The sequence below is a fragment of the Plasmodium brasilianum genome, chromosome 12, assembly GCF_023973825.1.
Source record: "Plasmodium brasilianum strain Bolivian I chromosome 12, whole genome shotgun sequence".
Lineage (NCBI taxonomy): Eukaryota > Apicomplexa > Aconoidasida > Haemosporida > Plasmodiidae > Plasmodium > Plasmodium brasilianum.
This window is the reverse complement of record NC_090125.1, coordinates 536,678-557,692: the sequence shown is the minus strand read 5'-3', so window position 1 is coordinate 557,692 and position 21,015 is coordinate 536,678. Positions and strand designations below refer to the sequence as shown.

The 21,015-nt window shown below is 28.7% G+C and overlaps 2 protein-coding genes and 1 pseudogene across 3 annotated transcripts; 1 reads left to right on the top strand and 2 right to left on the bottom strand.

Moving 5' to 3' along the window:
• Positions 1–350: 350 nt before the first annotated feature.
• On the bottom strand, positions 351–5,337 carry MKS88_004106 (elongation factor Tu; the record flags this gene model as incomplete). Its single annotated transcript, XM_067217254.1, has 4 exons — positions 351–413; positions 790–1,318; positions 1,596–4,173; positions 4,275–5,337. 4 exons carry the CDS (start codon positions 5,335–5,337, stop codon positions 351–353), a joined length of 4,233 nt encoding a protein of 1,410 aa, XP_067071701.1.
• Positions 5,338–5,483: 146 nt separating this feature from the next.
• Positions 5,484–6,280, top strand: MKS88_004105 (annotated as a pseudogene). Its single transcript has 2 exons — positions 5,484–5,494; positions 5,584–6,277. Coding segments are annotated over exons 1-2 (705 nt in total).
• Positions 6,281–7,858: 1,578 nt separating this feature from the next.
• On the bottom strand, positions 7,859–20,280 carry MKS88_004104 (uncharacterized protein; the record flags this gene model as incomplete). The annotated part of the gene is made up of 4 exons (XM_067217252.1): positions 7,859–7,945; positions 8,094–8,307; positions 8,635–12,691; positions 12,744–20,280. 4 exons carry the CDS (start codon positions 20,278–20,280, stop codon positions 7,859–7,861), a joined length of 11,895 nt encoding a protein of 3,964 aa, XP_067071700.1.
• Between the last annotated feature and the right edge of the window lie 735 nt (positions 20,281–21,015).

Below are 21,015 nucleotides of genomic sequence, written 5' to 3'. Positions count from 1 at the left end.
GATGTATTAAAAAATGTAAAAATTAACAAGAATTGACATGCAAATTTGTTATTAAATAATATGATATATTTTTTCAGACGTTTTAATTGTTAATTTTGGTATTATTAAATGATTTAGTTTTTTCAAAAACTATAACAAAAAAAAAAAAAAAAAAAGTCAAATATAAATAGGTTACATATATATAATATACGTAAATCTGCCATGAAAAGGTGCAAATTTGATGGTTCATTAAAACAGAATATTTTTTTAATATAATTGATTTACATAAATATCAGAAAGATTCAGCAAAGTTGTTGTATATAAGTTACACATAGATAAGTTTTTCATCAATTTTAACATTATAAAATACATTATTTTTTTAAGGTGCACTGCTTCTCAGGTTTTTGTATTATCTTCTCATTCGTTTCGAGGCCCTGTAAAAAGGAGTAAATTATTTTATAAATTTTAATCATTTTACTTACATTCACGTTGAAAATTATTATACACACATTCGCAATATATACATACATACATACGTACATACGTACATACATACATACATACATACATACATACGTACATACACACATACATACATACATACGTACATACACACATACATACATACATACGTACATACACACATACATACATACGTACATACAAATTTTGTGCTCAATGAGAACAATTCTATGTAGCTCATCCATTCTTGTGAATAAAGCTTTTACGGAGATTAAATTAATGTAACTTCTTTTATGGCAGTGTTACATGTACGTGTTATATTGTCTATTTTATATTGTTATATCGTACCTTTGCTCTTCTAATATAATTTACAATTTCGGTAGCAGTGTTATCCGTTAACTTAATGTCGAAATCTTCGTCATAAATTACGGATGAGCTGTCATTCAACAAAAAGATGTCCTCATTTAATTTATTCCAATGACTAAATTGAATGTCATATATTACATTACCTGAGCATTTTGATCTTAACTCTTCAGCTAATTTAAAAGAATTAAATAAAGGTAAATATGCATCTATACAGTACAAAAAATATCCATCTTTTATTTCTTCTGATAGTATAGAACATCTTCTTTTTAATAATACATTGTAAACTTTTCCTAGTACATTACTTTCACATGTTAAATTTAGCCTTAACATGGGTTCAAAAATTCGTAGTTTATTTTGTTGCATTGAATTTAAACAAGCTTCTTTCATTAAAGCAATAATATTACCAGCATTTATTTTATCTTCTAAGTTATCCTTTGAATTTCCATCTTCAAATGGTTCATCATTGGATGCCTCGTCAATAATTAACCCCTCAATTACGAATAGAGCTCCTCTTGGGGGAAGAAGTAGTATATACACGAGCATGTACATGTGTGTGCATTTTCATATGAATATATGTGCATGTACATGTGTGTGCATTTTCATATGAATATATGTGCATGTACATATGTATGATTATGCATATGTACATACTTGAGTACACATTTTATTTATGTACGTACACTTGAACGTACACACTTATGCGTACACATTTATCATGGAATAACGAAAAAGAATGTATAATATTTGTACATATCGTGTAAATATGCATTTTTTGTTTTCTATCCTACCTTATAGGTTCCTGAGCAATAGGACCATATTTGGATGCTAATTTAAATCCAAGAGATATATTATTCAAATAAATATTTATGTCACTATTTGTATCTGATAAATATGTATCGACAAAAGATCTTTGATTAATTATATTTTTGTATTTTTCATTTGTCAAAATATTGTCAAGTATATATTCATTATTTTTTTTTTTATTAAAGTATTTTTTTATATATAATAATGTGATACTACCATTTTGAACACAAATATCCCATAGTTCTAATTGGAAGTTTTTGTTTTTTCTCAAACTGCTTATTTTTTCATTATTATGATAGTTACTATCCCTTTTGGTGTTTTCTGTACTATTGTAATCATTCATTATATTTCTATCATTGTTATTATGTTGTGATTCTTCGTCATTAGAATCATGTGTCAAATTCTCATTAATGATCTGGTTTAGTTCATGTATTTTACTTTTCCCTTCCTTAACTTTCTCCTTATCTCTTTCTGCGACCTTTTCCTTTTCTTTGTCCTCTGCTTTGTCCCATTCTCCCTCCTCCCTCTTAACCGAACTGCTTACGATCGATTTACTCAGCCTGTTCTCTATTATATTATCATAATCAATATTATCAGAAAAGCACAAATCGTTAACACATTTTTCCAAATTGATTAAACATTGCTTGTACATAAAATATTCATTTTTACATGATAGGTCTATTTTGCTATAATTTAATAATGAAGGGGATATAGATCTATTTTCTAAAATTGTTTGTATATTTGAATAATGCTTATCAAAGAAATGTAGCATATTTTCTGGCATATCTAGTACGCTCAAAAAAACGTAGAAAGAATTATTATTTAACTTATGACATATGGTATTATGACTATAATTAAATAATATATTTAAAAAATGATTTTCTTTTTCTAAATTAATATTTTTAAACAGATGTTCTAAACCATCTTTTTTCATTTTTGTAAAATAATTACCATCGTCAGCATTATTATTACAAATACTGTTTTTTTCTTTGCTTATAATATTACAATTTTCGTTGCCTGCTACAATTTTGTAACTGTCTTTAGCTATTTCACCATTCATATTATTATAATTATAATTATTATTATTTTCACTAATTTTATGATGACTATCCATATGAATTTTCAAATAATAATTATATAAATCTTTTAAATTATCATGTATCTTATTTTTTTTTCTTTTCACTTTTATGTAATTGTCACTTATGCCTTCTCTTATAGATATGTTCGTATCGGACGTTTTTATTTCTATATTACTATATATGTTGACGAAGTCCGACAGACACTTTTGCATATGTATTTCTCCGCAAAATTTTAAAATATATTCACCCTTCTCGTTAAAATCTATGTCTATGGATGTATCACATGTATATAATAAAATTAAGCCATAAAGAAATTTATTCATGTCTTGAATATTTTTTGGTTCTATTATTGTGTGCAAAATTGTGGAGGATGTGTCAGAAAAAGGTAAAATAAATGAATCCATATTTTCCTGACTTGACAAGGTAATATTTTTATTTAAAAAAATGCCATCGTTGTTCATTAAAAATATATTGTGCTCTTTTTTATTCTGTTTGTTTTTTATTAATTTCATTAAAGTGTTGGATAAATATTGCAGATCCTCTGTATTACACGAACCACCTATGTTTAAAGGTGTGTTAATACAAAATTGATCATTCGTATTTTTTGTTTTATTATTTGTTGGTGTGCAATTACCTGACCTGTTCATAATTTTTTTTTTATTATCTAAAGAGCATCCATTGTTGTTTTCAAAAAGGGTTTCTTCTTCCTCTACTTCATCGACGTCCTTTTCTTTCTCTTCTTCCACTTCTTTCTCTTCTTTCAATACTTCCTTAACTTCTTCTACTTTTTCTTCTTCCCCTCTTTCATTTTGTCCAACATAACCGTTGTTGTGCTGTCCAAATTTTTCACACAAATTATGATCTGACATGTTAATAATTTCTTGCTCCTTTAAGCCATTTATTCTATTTGTGTCATTATGTACACAACTGTGGTCACCATCATTTATAATCGACAGATATACAGCTACAATGTTTCCAGCAAATGCTTCATTAATAGGTAAAAGATCTCCTCCCATACATATATAAATTTTTTTAACGACAGTTTTAATACTTTTTCCGCAAATATATAAAATCATGTTTTGATATAGCATTCCTGAATAAATTCTACAAATAGAGAGGAATGTGTTTTTATCATAGAATCCCTTAAATCCTACTAAGGTATTATTATGTATATTTGCACAGATGTATTTAGATATATATATAATGGTAAACTCATTAGTTAATGAACAGTTAATAATATTCTTGTATATTTTTTCATTATATAAAGATGGGAAAATTTTAAAAAGTCTACTTTCATCAATTGATTTTGGAGAAGGAAACATTTCTATACATGCATTAAATATGGATCTAGAAAGATTTAAAAAATGGGACATTATATAAGTTAAAATAAAAGTATTGTTTTCAGAATTATTTTGTTGGTTTTTTTTTAAGAATTGATCCGAAATATTTAATTCGGAGCATAATTTTTTTATTTTGTCATCATCTCTATTTATTGTAGTAATATCATATATTTTCCAAAGAAAATCCAAAACAACTAGAGAAAACAAATTTTTTTTTTTTTTTTTTTTGTACTCATATTATTACATGAATAGTTAGTATCATTAGGTATTTTTAAAATTTTCTTTTCTTTCATATTAAAATAGTATTGATTCCACATGTACTTTTTTATTTTATAAGAATTGTTCAAATCTATATTCATTTTTTTACAAAATAAAATTGAAAAAATATTCATATCAACACACCAGCAATGTATACTACTACATAGTAATACATTTCCTTTTAAAGGAGAATATGAATATTTTTCTAATTCTGATGTTTCAATATTTTCATTGTTCATATTTTCTTCAATATATAATTGATATATATATGCATTCACTTGTTCAATTATATTATTTATATGTTCATATGCACTTATACTATCCATATTTTGATTAGTAATTAACTTATCTATTTTATTAATTACTATAATGCTTTTTATCATTTCTTTCCATGTTTGCCTTAAAACAGTCTTCGTTTGACTGCATAGACCTTCTATGCAATCAATTAGAATTAACGAGCCATCACAAATTCTTACACACGTGGAAACCTCGGATGAAAAATCGACATGCCCGGGCGTGTCGATAATGTTAATTAGATGCGTGCCACTGCTTCTACTATTATTATGGTTATTATCACTAACATAATTATTATTTCTCGTTCGTACAAGGGATTCTTCATCATTTTCCTTGCTATCACCACATTCCTTTTCAATATTTATTGAATCCTTTCCGCATTTCAGAGCATTTTCGTTATTATCATTTTTTACAAATTCTTTATGGTTGACATGCATCTCATAATTTTCATTCTTTACATTGCACTGATTATTACCCCCTTTTGTACTATCAGTTATATCATTAAATATTTCACTTAGGTAAAGTTTACTGTATGTATGTTTTAAAAGAATACTTGAGCTCTTCATAGTTATTTGTCGCTTCTGTTCATCTTCTCTACTATCTAAATATTTCACTTTCCCAATATTCTTATCACTTATAATTTTATTAGAACTGATCAAGTTGTCAACAAGGGTTGTTTTCCCATGGTCTACATGAGCTAAAATGCAGATATTACGAATTTTGTCATTTTCATTAAGGTGTTTTATCAAATCCATAATAGCAAATATTTAAAAGGGCCTTAACAAAGAAAATTGGCTTTGTATACATATATATATTTATATATAAGCATATACCCATATACACACATACACTTGTGCATATATAAACGCATAAATATACACATATATGAACATATAAGAATATGTATATATAGTGAAAGGTGCTGCATATGGGGAACTAAAAAAAGAAAAAAAAACATACAGAGGGGAAAATAAAGAATGAAATGTAATATATTAAATTAGAAATTACACAAACACTATAGAAAAAAAAAAAAAAAAAAAGAGAAAGAGAAAGAGAAAGAATAAGAATAAGAATAAGAATAAGAATAAGAATAAGAATAAGAATAAGAATAAGAATAAGAATAAGAATAAGAATAAGAATAAGAATAAGAATAAGAATAAGAATAAGAATAAGAATAAGAATAAGAATAAGAATAAGAATAAGAATAAGAATAAGAATAAGAATAAGAATAAGAATAATAATAAGAATAAGAATAAGAATAAGAATAAGAATAAGAATAAGAATAAGAATAAGAATAAGAATAAGAATAAGAATAAGAATAAGAATAAGAATAAGAATAAGAATAAGAATAAGAATAAGAATAAGAATAAGAATAAGAATAAGAAAAAGAATAAGAATAAGAATAAGAATAAGAATAAGAATAAGAATAAGAATAAGAATAAGAATAAGAATAAGAATAAGAATAAGAATAAGAATAAGAATAAGAATAAGAATAAGAATAAGAATAAGAATAAGAATAAGAATAAGAATAAGAATAAGAATAAGAATAAGAATAAGAATAAGAATAAGAATAAGAATAAGAATAAGAAGAGAGATAAGAAAAGTAAAAATAAGAAGGAGCTTATTCATACAGTCAATATTCGTTGTGAACGAGAATTTAAGAAAATAAAATATTCAAAATTAGGTATGGAAGAATAAAACTACAAATTAGTTCTATAAAATTAGCTTAAGTGATAAGAAAAAAATATAAATAAATATATACATATATATATGTATGCATAACATGACTACACCGTTGACAAAAAAAAAAAATTGAATTATATATTAACTGTACTGCGGGTTTCGCTATTTTATATAAAATTACGTTAAATGTACAAATATATATACTTGTGTATGTATATATATATATATATATATATATATATGTGCACATATATAGGACATGTCGACATACTTATTCTCCTCTTCAGTTAATAACTTTCCACAGTTTATTTAGTCCTATATATCATTACGTATGTGCCCGTAACACTGTGCATACGTACATTTACCTTTTTAATTAAAAGTATGAAACTATACGGCAAATTTTAATTGAAAGCGATTCATTCGTTAATGCTGAACGAGATTTGATAAAAGAATGCTGGGATTATACATATAAATATAGTAATATATGCATATATATATATATGTACAAATTCGTTTTAGATGCCCATAAAATGAAAACCATTGGTTTATTCTCCTCACTACATGTGTTTGTGTTATAAATCTGTGTTACACGTAAGTATTATACGTACGCATACCCATTTTATGTGCATAATTGAAATATAGGAGCACGCCAAAAAGAGAAGGAAGGAGTAGCAAATATTGCAGAAAAAGGTCTTATAACTCACAGTCACTTACAATTTTATTCTGCTTTCTCTTTTTTTCATTTATTTATAATATATGGAAAAGTAAACGCTATGCACTTCGTTTCTTCGAAAATAATTATTTTCTATCGACAATACGCAACAACGTACATAAATGTACATATATATATACATATGTGCATACATTCCCTGTTATATACTTGCGTATAATAAAACGCATATCACACAACTTATGAATGATATGCAGTATGTCATATGCTTTCACATTTTGTAAAAAAATTATTCTTACGTTCCACGATAAAAAGAAAAAAGAAAAGAAGAAAATAAAAAATAAAAAATTGGCAAAACAATATATACTTTCCGCTTATATTTAAATTAAATATGATTTACTGCTTCTTATTCATATGATATACATTTCCAACCTGATATCTTTTTAAGGTCTGGAAATGCGTTGAAGAAGAATTCATAAATTTCAAATGGAATATAATAAATAAAAAAAAAAAAAAAGCTCCAACTTAAATTTAACATATACATACAATACATTTGTTTTTAAAAAGTTTTTTCCTTATAAAATTAATACGAAAAAAAAAAAAATTACAAAATGGTGAGGTCCATATTGGTACGAAAAAAAAAAAAAAAAAAAAAAAAAGAAAGAATGGGAATAGAATAAAAAAGGGAATAAGAAAATGAATAGGAAAAGGGAAAAAATATGGAAAAAAAAAAAAAAAAGAAAAGAACAATTAACACAGTAAACTCGATGAACACAATAAGCACAATAAATAAAACAAAAACAATTTAAGCTAGTTAAGAATACACAAATATTAGTCACAACACAAAAATATTCCATGAAAAAAAAAAAAAAAAAAAAAAAAAAGCTTCAGCCGAAAATTACGAATAATGTATTGATAGTGTTTTACGTATATTTCTTTATTGTTAATCTTCTTTGTTTTGCCGCTTCCTTTTGTTTTTTTTTTTGTGCATATTTTTTGTTTTTTCCATCCTACGAAAGAAGGATAAAAAATATATGTTTTTACGTCTATATATACATGTATACACATATATGTATGTATATATATATATGTATAGCATACATAAACGCTGGTTTAAATACTGTACATCCTTTAAAAGTAGCGTGTTTTGCTTTTTACATTTATTAGCTTATTTAAATAATCATTATTTAAGTTATGCGTATTCAGATTGTATTTGTGGCATTTGTCAACGATTGATATGTTGTCTTCTATAAATATTTCGATACATTCATATATATATTCATAATAATTAAAAATAGTCCTTTTCTCTTCTCTTTTTCCATCCTCAATTTTACTCTCCTTAACATGTTCATCTTCAATTAGATCATTTAATCTGCGAAGGGGGAAACAGAAGGTATATATATATATATATATATGTAAGAACGGATAAGTTAAGGCATTGATGTGACCAATAAAAGGTCAAACATTTTAAAAAAAATAATATAATGGATAAATACATGAACCACTTTGGAAATCATTGGGCTTGTGTATATACGCCCGCACACACCATTTAACATTTAAAAGTAAGGCGACTATAAATTAAGCAGCTATATTGGTGTAGCTGCTATTTTGCAGATACATACATAAATACACACACTTACACCTACGTACACATATAAACACATGCATATACGCGCTTATGCGCATCCTCTCTGCTCACGTCGTCGAGTCCACATCGTAGAACTTTATCATATTGTTCATCAGATTGTTCAACAACACCATAACGAAGCATTTGATTTTATTTAGATTGGAATTAATTAAAAAGAAATTCTCATTTTCCTTGTCATTATTAATTTCATCTTCATTGGTTAACTGTCTGACTTGTTCATTTACAGCGTGTAAATAGTTGTGATTGGATGTGAGAGTTTCTATATCCGTGCTAGTATTAATTGTTGATGAAATAACACAGTACACTTTGTTAATGTCATACACTAATAAAGCTATTTCATTGTACGTAGTATAGTTTAAATAAGATATGAGATACACTAAAATTTGTAAATATAAAAATAGAAAATAATTAATATATGTATATTCATCCATTATCATATGATGTTCTAAGAGGTGATCATACTTTTTTTTTATTTTGTAAAGTATATTTTTTTCATTATAATAATTTTCTTCTGAACTGTTCAGGTTAGAAATATCATCTTTGTTGAAATTTTCTTCTGATATGGCATTTGCATTATTTGATGACTCATCACAGTTACTTTTATTGTTCTTATCTCTCTTTTTTTTTTTTTTTTTGGTATTTGCTTTTTTCTTTACTTTTTTTTTCATATATTTTTTTTCATTGCTAATATAACTATTAACATAGCTATTTTTGGTAGAAGAAGAATTCGAATCATTCCCCTCTGACCCATCCTCTATATCCTGACCTGCTTGTTTTATTGAAGACATATATGTGTTAACAATATGCAAATATATTTCTTTCATTGTATAAACTTGAACAAAAACCTCCCTGTTACTGCCGTCGAAATTATTCCCCTCACCACAGTTCCGTTCGTTCAGCATGTTACTACCTCCACTGCTGTCAATATTGCCTATGTTATTACTTCCGCTGTTAATATTGCCCATGTTGTTATTGCCCATGTTGTTATTACCCATGTTGTTATTGCCCGTGATATTACTGCCCGTGATATTACTACCCGTGATATTACTGCCCGTGATATTACTACCCGTGATATTACTGCCCGTGATATTACTACCCGTGATATTACTGCCGGGGTTATTACTACCGCTTTGTGTACCTCCGCTCGTGTTACCGTTATACTTGCAGTTCACGTCGCGCACGAAATTCCGGACCTTGTTATATCGAACGAAGTGGCAAGCACTTTCGATTTCTTTCAGTATAATTTTCAAATAATTGATTTTTAATTTTGTATTTGTTAAGTTATCATACATATCTATGAGGCTTTTAAAAAAGGACTGTTCCATTTTACTAAACAGCAAAATGTTGTTCATGTAATTTGTGTCTCTGTTGTTAGACATATAATGATTTTCAATTATATAAAATAATAAATACTGTAAACATTCAGCTAGATTGTTTAAGAAGTTAAAATTTTCTTTCTCTATAATTGAATGAATAATTTTTTCACTTCGAGTTTTTAATTTTTCATCAGTACAAAAACATAAGCAAAAAATACTTGGTGATATTTTAGTACTTTGTAAAAACCCTTCTTTATATAAATGACTTAAAATTTGAATACCCAAATTTTTGATAAAGTGCAATTCTTCAATTGTACAATCCTTGTACATAAACTTATTAATCTTTAATATATCTAATATGTTTGGAGCAAATACAGAAGCAACTAGCAGAACATGTATTATGTCTTTATTCTGTTCATTTGATATATTCTTCGTATCTCTTTCCTTTTGTGCTATTTTTTCTTTTTTTTCTAACTCGTTGGATATAACCTTTTCACTTTTTTTAATCGTTACTCGTCTTTCCTCGTTTTCTTTTTGTACATCCCCTTTTGTCTCCTCTTCATCTGGTTCGGTTATATCTTTTGGCCCGTCTGCCTCATCTGCAATATCTTCCTCTTTCACTTCATCAGTCTGTTCTAGGCCTCCAACTGCTGTCCCTTCTTCTTCCAATAGTGCTTCTCTTTTTACCTTACCCGTCTGATTCTTCCTTTTGTACGTTTTGGAATTGTCCCTGTTCTGTTCATATTCAGTGCCTGTGCTTATCCTGGAGATACTTGTAAGAAGGTTAGGTATGTCGTTGATATTACTACAATGGGACGTATCTAATGAGGTGCTTATTTCATCATTTAAAGGACGATCCTTTCGCGTTTGGCTATTGACGAGGGGATTTTTCTCCTCTAAGCATTTATGGGTACTACTATGGTGCACACTGTAAATCACGTTGCGACTCATACGATAGTTCACATTACTAGCATTAGTGCCATCCCCATCACTGTCAGTAGTGTTATTTCTCTTAGGGCACTTTTTTGTAGCTTTCCTGCGGCATTCTGTCGGGGCTGCAGTTGCGCTGGCTCTACAGTTTTGAGAGAGGACTTGACTTAAGTTGTGATGTGCTCTACTTCGAGCAAGGAATAAGTTATCCTTATTCTTTAAGCATTGTTCATATGTCTTAATTAACTGAAGGAGTGTGTATAAAAAGCTTTTTTGTAAGATAGGGTTAAAACAGTTAATACAGTAAAAGAAAACATTTCTTAGTTTTAAATCGTTAATAAAATGAGAATTATAATAGTTTGATAATATTTTACTAAGACAAAGAAGAAAGAAACACTTGCATTTTATATCATTTGATATATAAAATAGATCAACTAATAGATTGACCAGAACTAAAGCAACATTAAAAAATTTATTGCTGCATATATCAACACACTTTTCTATTTTTTGAATAGTTACTCTTTTTTTTATGACTTCCAAAAGTATTTCATTCTTTAGTTTTAATATATTCCATTTCGAAATATACTCATTTTGTTTATTGTACATATATTCAAAGTAGAAGATGCCATGCCTATATATTTGTACATTTCTAGCAATACTTGACAGTTTAATATACTTTATGCTATTATTTTGATTTACATTGTCAAACTCGTCTGAGTTTGTTATCTCTTTGTTGCTTCGATAGTTTTGTTTACTTTGATTGCTTCGCCTACCGTTACCATTTTCCTCTTTGCCGTTTTTCTGCATTTCCTTTATTTGAACGTGCGTATGTTCATCTACGCCTTCTGTATACATATCGTTGATAATAATTTTGTTCATATTTATAAATTCACAAATTACTGATATGAACCATGCATATTTATTTATATTTAAAATGTCATTCTGTGTTATAGAAAACATTTCAAATACATGTTTTTTATACTGATATAAGTGCCATACGAACTTTTCGTATTTTATATCAATGATATTGTAAATGAAGTAGTTATTAGGGTCATTTTGACTATTCTGCTGCTTATGCTTTTCATTTTGTGCATTTCCATTTATATCTAACTGTGTGTGGCAGTCAGTACCTTTTACCTGTGTATAAAGGTAACACAAGCTATTTTTTATATTTTTCTTTTCCTCTGTTTTCATAAAATAAAACTCCCTTACAAAGTCATTCATCTGAAAAATATAATTATTAACTAGCAAGCATAGTTTATATTTATGTAATTTTATTAAACAGTCTTCAATATAATTTTTGAAAGAAACAAAATTAGCAAAGATATATGTATGCAATGTGCATAATAACTGGGTGTACGATCTTGAAATAAAAATATTAGGATGATATATTAAAGAAGTATTAAACGAAACATTTTTAAATTGTAGTTTTAACTGTAGATCTAATTTGCAATAAGGGATAATAGAAGATAATAATTCGCATACATCTTTAGACACATCGTTATTATAAATATATGGATAAAAAAAATTGATATATTTTATAAATAAGTTAGGAATAATTTCAATAATGATATTAAATATATTCATAATTTTTTTTGTTTCACTCTCTTGCATGCTGTTTCTTCTGCTATTTATAAATAATCCTATTAAAGTATGCACCCACACTTCCAGAATGTACTTTATGCTCTTCATATTCAGTATCTCTAAATGTTTGTACGAGCTGCTAACGTATATGTTGTAAATGGTATTCTTAGCACTAAGCAAGTTGCTTTCACTGTTAAGTGCTGTACCTATACCAACCTCTTCCCTTATGTTAGACTCTTTTCCCCTGCTAATTTCGCTTCCTATCATTTCTGTCCTTCCTGCCACTGTTTTTTTTTTTTTTTTTTTTTTTTTTTTTCTCTTCCTCGTCACCCCATACAGCTTCCTCTGTATAGCTCATCTTTTCCTCTTTGTCGTCAAAAGAATTGTCGCCCCAATTTTTGCTCATAATGGTATTTTTATCAAATTCTCCATATAATTTATTTTTAATTAGTTTTACGTTATTTGTGTGTTTTATATCCTTTTCACTAATAATTTTGTGTATTAACCCTATTTTGTCTTGATATTTTTTTATATTTTTATCCATATATGCTAACATTTTGTTCACAATATTAATGTTATGTTTATTTTTCATAACGTATAATAGATGAATGAACAATTTGTACATATTTTTTCCTATTTTAATATATTTATTGGAATTCTCTTCTTGTATGTCAACTGACTGATCTTTTTCCGATCCATATGCACTACATGGTGATAAGTTTAAAATATGTTCCTCATTACTATCTTCTACATAGTCTACTGACGACGTCTCATGGGCATGTATATTTCTTTTCTTTATACGCTTATTATTTCTCTTAGCTAATATAAATATGTTAATAAAAAATACTTCAATAAAAATTTCTAAGACCGTATTTTTCATAGCATCGTTATCAAAGGTAGATATGTATCTGTCCATAAGATCATTTAAAATTAAAATGTTATCATCAATACAATTCGTCTTTTCATTTCTACTACTACTCAATTGATGAAGTGTTTCCTCAGATGTTTTAGTTTCCTTGTTATTCTGTTCGCAATTTTGTTTACAATTATCTTCACAATTCTCTTCATGTATATACTTTTTCGCGTATATGTTAAAATAAATAATATACTTTAATATTTTAACGCTAATGATCCTTACGCTTACTTTTATATCCTTTGAGGATCTTTTTATTGCTTCAACAATTTCGTTCGTGATGTACTCGTTCAGGTCAACGCGGATACCCTGACAGTTGTTCAGATGCTCCCCTTTGGTATCAACCTGACCATTACTGCTATTTAAGGTGCTATTAGCATTAGGGACTCTATTCGAATTTGATACACTATTCGCATTAATACCTTCCCTCTTTGTTACCCTTTCTAACTCTTTCCGAGTTCCCTTCTTACTCTCTCTTGTGTTATGATCACTGTCATTTATTATACCTTTATCATGCGGATTGACTTCTACCATTTTAGGTTTTCTACCATAATATAGACGTTCTTCGAGCTTATCGTGCACATCACTGTTGTAGTTGTTTATCAACACGTCTAGCTCTAAAAAATTTTTGCAAAAATTGTAAAAAATGCAAAGAGTATACTCTCTAACCTTTAAATAATTATCAGTTAGACATGACAGTAAAATATTTTGAGTCTGTTTACACTTCAAATACAAATAGTTATCATTTATAATATTATTAATTATGGAAATACTATAATACCTTAAATTTTTATTACTATTTTCATATAATATATAAAATAATTGATTAAAAGCTATATTAAAAAAATCGTAAAAAAAAAAATATAAATATATTTTCCAAACAGAATTTATATATACATCAAAATTGTACGTATATCTAAAGCATTTAAAGGAGTCTTCCTTTGTCTTCACATTTTTATACTCGTATATTAGGAAATCGTTCAGCTTTTTTACAATAATATCTTTCTTTGTCATCTCCCCTTTGTTACTCTCATCCGCTTTGTGTTCCTTGCCTTTTGTACCTCTTTCTTTTTTTTTTTTTATTTTTTTTTTACTTTTCATGGATGTTTTTCTTTTGTTCCCCCCTTCTATGAACAACTTGCCTTGTTGTGGAGTCCTGGTATCACCTTCATGCTCATTTTTATCCTCATACATAAAGTTATTATACATGAGCAGTATGTATGAGTAAATATGGTTACAATCTTTATCTATTCTTTCATTTAATCTGTCTTTTCTGATATGTATTAGTAAGTAGTAATAATATATAGCGAAAATTTTTAAATTGGTAAGAAATTTTTCAAAACAGTAGAAGCCTTTATATTTTTCTTTCTTCTTTTTAAATTTTAAATTTAAGAAACTATTATTCCTTTGTGCTTCTTTTATAATAAAACTCTTAACAATATTTTTAATTTTACAGTTATCACAGTTATACTGTAAAATATTAGGAGTTCCGCATTTATGTTTGCGTAATTTTGTTCCTACTTCTTTATTTTCGACGCAGGTATCGCTCTTTGGGTCGTTCCTACCTCCTTTTTTTTCCTGCTCTTTATAATTCAGACTTAGGTTATTTTCAAAGCAGTTTTCTTCCGCAAGATTATCAATATTATTGTCGTTATTATTGTCATTATTTTTATCATTGTAATTGCTATCATTGTAATTGCTATCATTGTAATTGTTATCATTGTAATTGCTATCATTGTAATTGTTATCATTGTAATTGCTATCATTGTAATTGTTATCATTGTAATTGCTATCAATGTTATCACTGTAATTGTTATCATTGTAACCGTTCTCGTTCGTGTTATTGCTTCTGCAGTTACGGTCGAAGCCATTTTGCACGTTTAACTTGTTATAATCCTTGTAGATGCACGTTAAATGGTAGAAGCATTCGCACTGTGCACATCGAAAAAGTTTCTCATTTTTCTTTATGCTATTATCACAACATTTTACATAAATATATTTTTCGTTTGTCTTACTAGAGCTGCGATCTTTACCTGACACATTGCTACTTTGGTCCACATGAGATGAAGTGCCACTATGTAGTAGTAAGCTCTTTTTTTTTCCTTTTTCACTCCTCATATTTTCTCTTTCTTCATTATAACTATTATTATAATTATTATTATGTTCATAATTACGCATATAATTGTGAGTATAACTACGTTTACAGCTGTCATTATAATCATATTCATATTCATGATTATGACCCAAATAACTAGTGTATCTACTTTGACTAATCCTAACAACACTGCTGGGGGATGTGGCAGCGGCTTCAGTAAAAGCATCATTAATGTAAAAAAGAGGTTTTATAAACTTACTTTTATGTATTTCTTTGTTAAAATTATACAATAAGTGAAAACATGAGTAATTAATATAGTTGTAGATGTTAAATGTGTACTTGAAAATGCATCTCAAAATAAATAGACAAGTTTCTTTAATATTACTTTCGTATTTCTTATTTATAATATCAATGAAAATATGGATTGTGTTTTTTATGAACAATGTACTTATACTAAATAGAGGATTATCACAACATTTTATTAGGTCTAAAATAAGATATTGCAATATAGTTTTCGCATTTTTATTATCTTGAAGTAAAACCTTTTCAATGATTTCTATTAATATGTAATTTGTAATGCTATTTAATCTGGTGAAATTTTTTCTCATCATAAATATGTTGAACGACTCGTCTGACTGAGCCTCATGGCATCCATGCTTTCGCGCGTTGCTATTCTTTCTCATGCTGCTATTACTTTTCAAGTTGCTATTACTCTTCATGTTGATACTACTTTTCATGTTGATACTACTTTTCATGTTGATACTACTTTTCATGTTGCTATTACTTCTCACGTTGCTATTACTTCTCACGTTGCTATTACTTCTCACGTTGCTATTACTTCTCACGTTGCTATTACTTCTCATGTTGCTATTACTTCTCATGTTGCTAAGGTTCTTTTTTTTTTTCTTTTTTTTTAAATCAGTACATCCGTAACTTCCGCTACTATCTTTACCTGAACTCGTGGTACATTTTTTTTTTTTTTGAGCCATATTAATAATTTCATTTGTGTCATTCAAAAAATCGTAGTCATAAATATCACTTGTTATTTTTTTCTTTATCCTTACGGAATATTTTTTTTCTATATTTCTGCTACTAGTGAGATTTTTTTTGGAGGAGATAAATTTGTTTTTATTAACCTTATTTTTTTTATTTTTCATTTTTTGTTTTCTATCATTTTTTGAAATATGTTCATTACTAATACTATTGTGTTCGTCTTCGCTTGTAAACATACTTAAGTTAAAAGATTCATCTGACTGTGAAGAGGTGTGTTCGGTGCATTCGGCGTACACAGTGCTGCTGCAAACCTTGGATTTTGCTTTATATTCCTCGTCTACACGATATTCATCATCGTCATCATCATCATCATCTGCACAGTCATCCGTGTAGTTATCCATGTAGTCATGCTCCACCTTCTCATTATCCTTGTATCCATATTTTCCCCTAGCACACTTTCCATAATTTGCATTTTCACGTGGTTTATTTATTACCCTCTCCTGGTACAATAAAAACTTGCTTCTTAAATTTCCATCGTAATAAGAAAACGATTCAGCAATTTTTATAAAAAAGAACGTGATAAGATGTATGTAGGTTGAGTTAGTATAACTGTTTTTAAAATTTAACTTGTTATATTTAAAATTTACATTGTTTATATTTAGTAGTAGGTTATCTAATATGTACTTTTTAAAATTTTTTCTATTATTATTGCTGTACACTTTTAAAAGTAAATTGATTGAATTGACAATAATATTCTGAACATTGTAATGTGTTTGAAAGGATAATATGCACAAGTCTAACAAGTTCACTAGCACTGTGTCATATTTTTCAATATATATATAAATATCAAATACATAAAACAAGCATTTTTCATATATCCAATTTAGTTGTATTAAATATGATTCATGTATATTGTAAAATTGAATTATTCTGTTTTTAATTTCACTTTCACATAGTTTTAGAATAATGTTCTTGAAGTTAATTTTTAGGTATATTAGAACGTTTTCGTTAAGATCATTTGTGTCAACATATTTCTTAAAATATTCGAAATTTAATAAAATTAAGTACAGCAAAATGTTGTAATGCCCATATATTATATCGCTCATTATTTCGTTGTTACTGCTCATATTGCTTCTATTTTTGCTTGTCTTTCTGGGATTACCCGAGCTAGACAGTTCAAGTTCTTTTGGTTTGTCCTTCCGACTGTCGGCGTTACCTCTATTAGCATTGGCATCATAATCATCATCGTAATCAGCACCATATTCAGCGGCATAGATAGCATTATAATCAGCTTCATTATCATTGTCATCATTTACATTTTCCTTTGCATTTACATTAGCATTACCATCACCGTCGGACGGAGTGCGCGCTGCCTTCTTTTGCCCGCCTCCTCGATAACTAATTTCGGTATTTAAAAATTGCTTCACATTATAGAAAATCCTGTCAAATATAATTTGTACGGTATTCGTTTTATCATAAATGAGATTTTTGTTATTCTTCAGGCAATCCTCAATGCATGTTATTATTCTCTTAATCTTTTTGTTTTTATTTAAATCATTCGCACTTAAACTTAAGAACAGATCAATGTTTCTATCGAATAGTAAGCATGATGTGTCATTCCCCTTGTACTGCATTTTGTTATTATCATCCTCCGTTTTCTCCTCCTTGTTCTCCACTTGTCCCCTTTTTTGTGTTATTTGACTATCTTCATTTTCAAATAGGGGCTTTGCATTATTACTTACTTCATATGAATGTACTAAATCTGGTTTAAACGAATTTAAGTTTGTTGGTATATTTCCTTTGTTCTTTCTTCCACAGTTGTTCTCTTCCTCCAGTTCGTCTTCTCTATCTCTTAACTCACTTACATTTTCTTCTCTTACATTTTCTTCTCTTACATTTTCTTCACTTACATTTTCTTCACTTACATTTTCTTCTCTTACATTTTCCCTTTTTATACTATTTAAGGTAGATGAGCTGGACAAATTAGACATTTCCTTTTCGGCCTTGTCCTTTGTTGTGCTTCTTCGCGCCTGCCCTCTTTTTATTTGATTAATTTTATTTAACTCATTTATTCCATTAATTAGTGGTTCATATGTTTTATTATTAGAGTAATATTCTATGTGAGCTTCTTTTATATTTTTATCAGTAGTTGTATGTTGTTCATTTACACTTGCAAATTGAAGAAGCGTCGGAGGATTGTCATAGTCGTAAGCTTGTGTAGTCTCTTTCTGATTTAGTTCTTCCTTCTTATGGACCTTCTCCTTATCCTTAACCCCATAATGAGCTTCCCCTTCTTTCTGTGTTTCCCCTTCTATCTGTGCTTCCACTTCTCTTTGTGCTTCCACTTCTCTTTGTGCTTCCACTTCTCTTTGTGCTTCCACTTCTCTTTGTGCTTCCACTTCTCTTTGTGCTTCCACTTCTCTTTGTGCTTCCACTTCTCTTTGTGCTTCCACTTCTCTCTGTGCTTCCACTTCTCTTTGTGCTTCCACTTCTCTTTGTGCTTCCACTTCTCTTTGTGCTTCCACTCCTCTTTGTGCTTCCACTCCTCTTTGTGTTTCCATTCCTCTTTGTGATTCCACTCCATTTGCTTTTCCTTTTTCATTTTCTTTCTTCAAAAATATGTTTGTGGAGTTTTTATTTGAATTACATTCACGTTGGACGGTTATCCCCAAATTACAGGTGTATTGAGACAGCTGGTGGTTGTGATAACTTTGGTGTATATCATAATTATGGCGGTTAATAAAATTGTCCACATACTGATTGTGTTGCTGACCATTCGTGTGCTTATACGATTCATAATCATTCCTACGTTTATATATCATATTATTATTTGTATGCTGATCTTTCATGTTTTGGTCCGCACGATGATATGATTCATCATGAATCCCATGCTGATACGTGTTAGAGTTCGGACAATCTGAGTGGTGTTCATAATTTTTCTTACCAAATAAATTATGATAGTTGAGATGCTCATTTTTTATGTTAGCATTTAACGGGTTCATGATTATGTTGATATTCTTTAGTTTATGGAATTGACTCTTATAAGCAAGTTTGATCATATCCATTTCGTTTATTAACTGCTCATCGATATAGCTATTATTGTTACTATTAGTGGTTTCTTTATAGCTATTGCTGCGAGTGCTGTTCATATTATTTTTGCGCATTTCTACATTGAAATTGGGATTACTGGACGAGATGAAGTTGTTTGTAACGACTCTGCCGTTTATGAATCCGTCTCCCACATTGCCTTCGTTGCTTTCGTTGTTGTTACTGTTGTTGCTGTTACTGCTTCTTCCGCTGGTCCTCCTGCTGCTTCCTTTGTTTGTACATTTTTCAGTCGATGGAGTATTATGTGGGGGGCCGATTAATTTGGCATCGCTCTGTCTCTTATATGTATTACTTGACTTTTCATCTATGTAATAACCTGCACAATTGTTTCTAAAATAATGACTGGAGGAATAGTCATCACTCATTCGTAGTTTATCCTGTGCAGGTACATTATTCCCATTTGGGTATTCATTGGTGTAGAATATTTGTTCATAGTTTACATTACAGCCTTTTTTCGCTTTTTGATAAAATATATGATTATCATCTGTGTATTTTCTTTTATTCCCTAAATTTTGCGTCTTTAAAATCTTTATTGCTATTTCTTCAGGTGTCTTACATTTTTCTAGGTTTTCTATATTTATGTTATAGGAATTAGAAACGTTTATTATATGTTCATGTGAAATATGTTCATCATTTTCTCTGTTATGGTTAATTACACTTTTATTTATGTTGTAATGAATAAGATCCTCATCAATATTTGCATGTACATATTTAGAATTATTTAGACCGATAGTTGAGGGTACAATGCTTCTAAACATGGTTACTAGTACTGTGAGAGTTTGAAGATAAAGTTACGGAAACCACATGCACACATGCGCAGTAATTGTAGGTGTAGGGGCAGTTGTACGTATAAATGGAGATGTACTTATGCACGTGTGTCTATATATGTACGTATAATTGCATGCGCACATAAGGAAATGTATTTATATATATATATATATATATATGTATGCATGTATATGTATTTGTCCATATGTGCGTATGGTATAGTCACCTGTCCATATGTACCCATTAGAGAATGTTCTATATTCACAACGATTGTATTTCTCTTCAATTAAATTATGCTTAGATTCTATGTGTACGGTTGCATAGGAGTTTTCGATAAAACAATCAAACAGGATGAAAGTCAAACAGTTGAATAATCAAGCAGTGAAACAGTCAAACCGTAAAACAGTGATGCAGTCAAGCTGTAAAACAGTGAAGCAGTCAAGCTGTAAAACAGTGAAGCAGTCAAGCTGTAAAACAGTGAAGCAGTCAAGCTGTAAAACAGTGAAGCAGTCAAGCTGTAAAACAGTGAAGCAGTCAAACAGTTAAACAGTGAAGCAGTCAAACAGTTAAACAGTGAAACCGTCAAATAGTTGAATAGTCAAACAGTGAAACAGTCAAACAGTTAACAGTCAAACATGTAGGACCAAATATTATCATTACAAAGAAAATGCATATACAAACATAAACAGAGTTAATGGACGTGAACTGCTTTATCCTTGATTGCT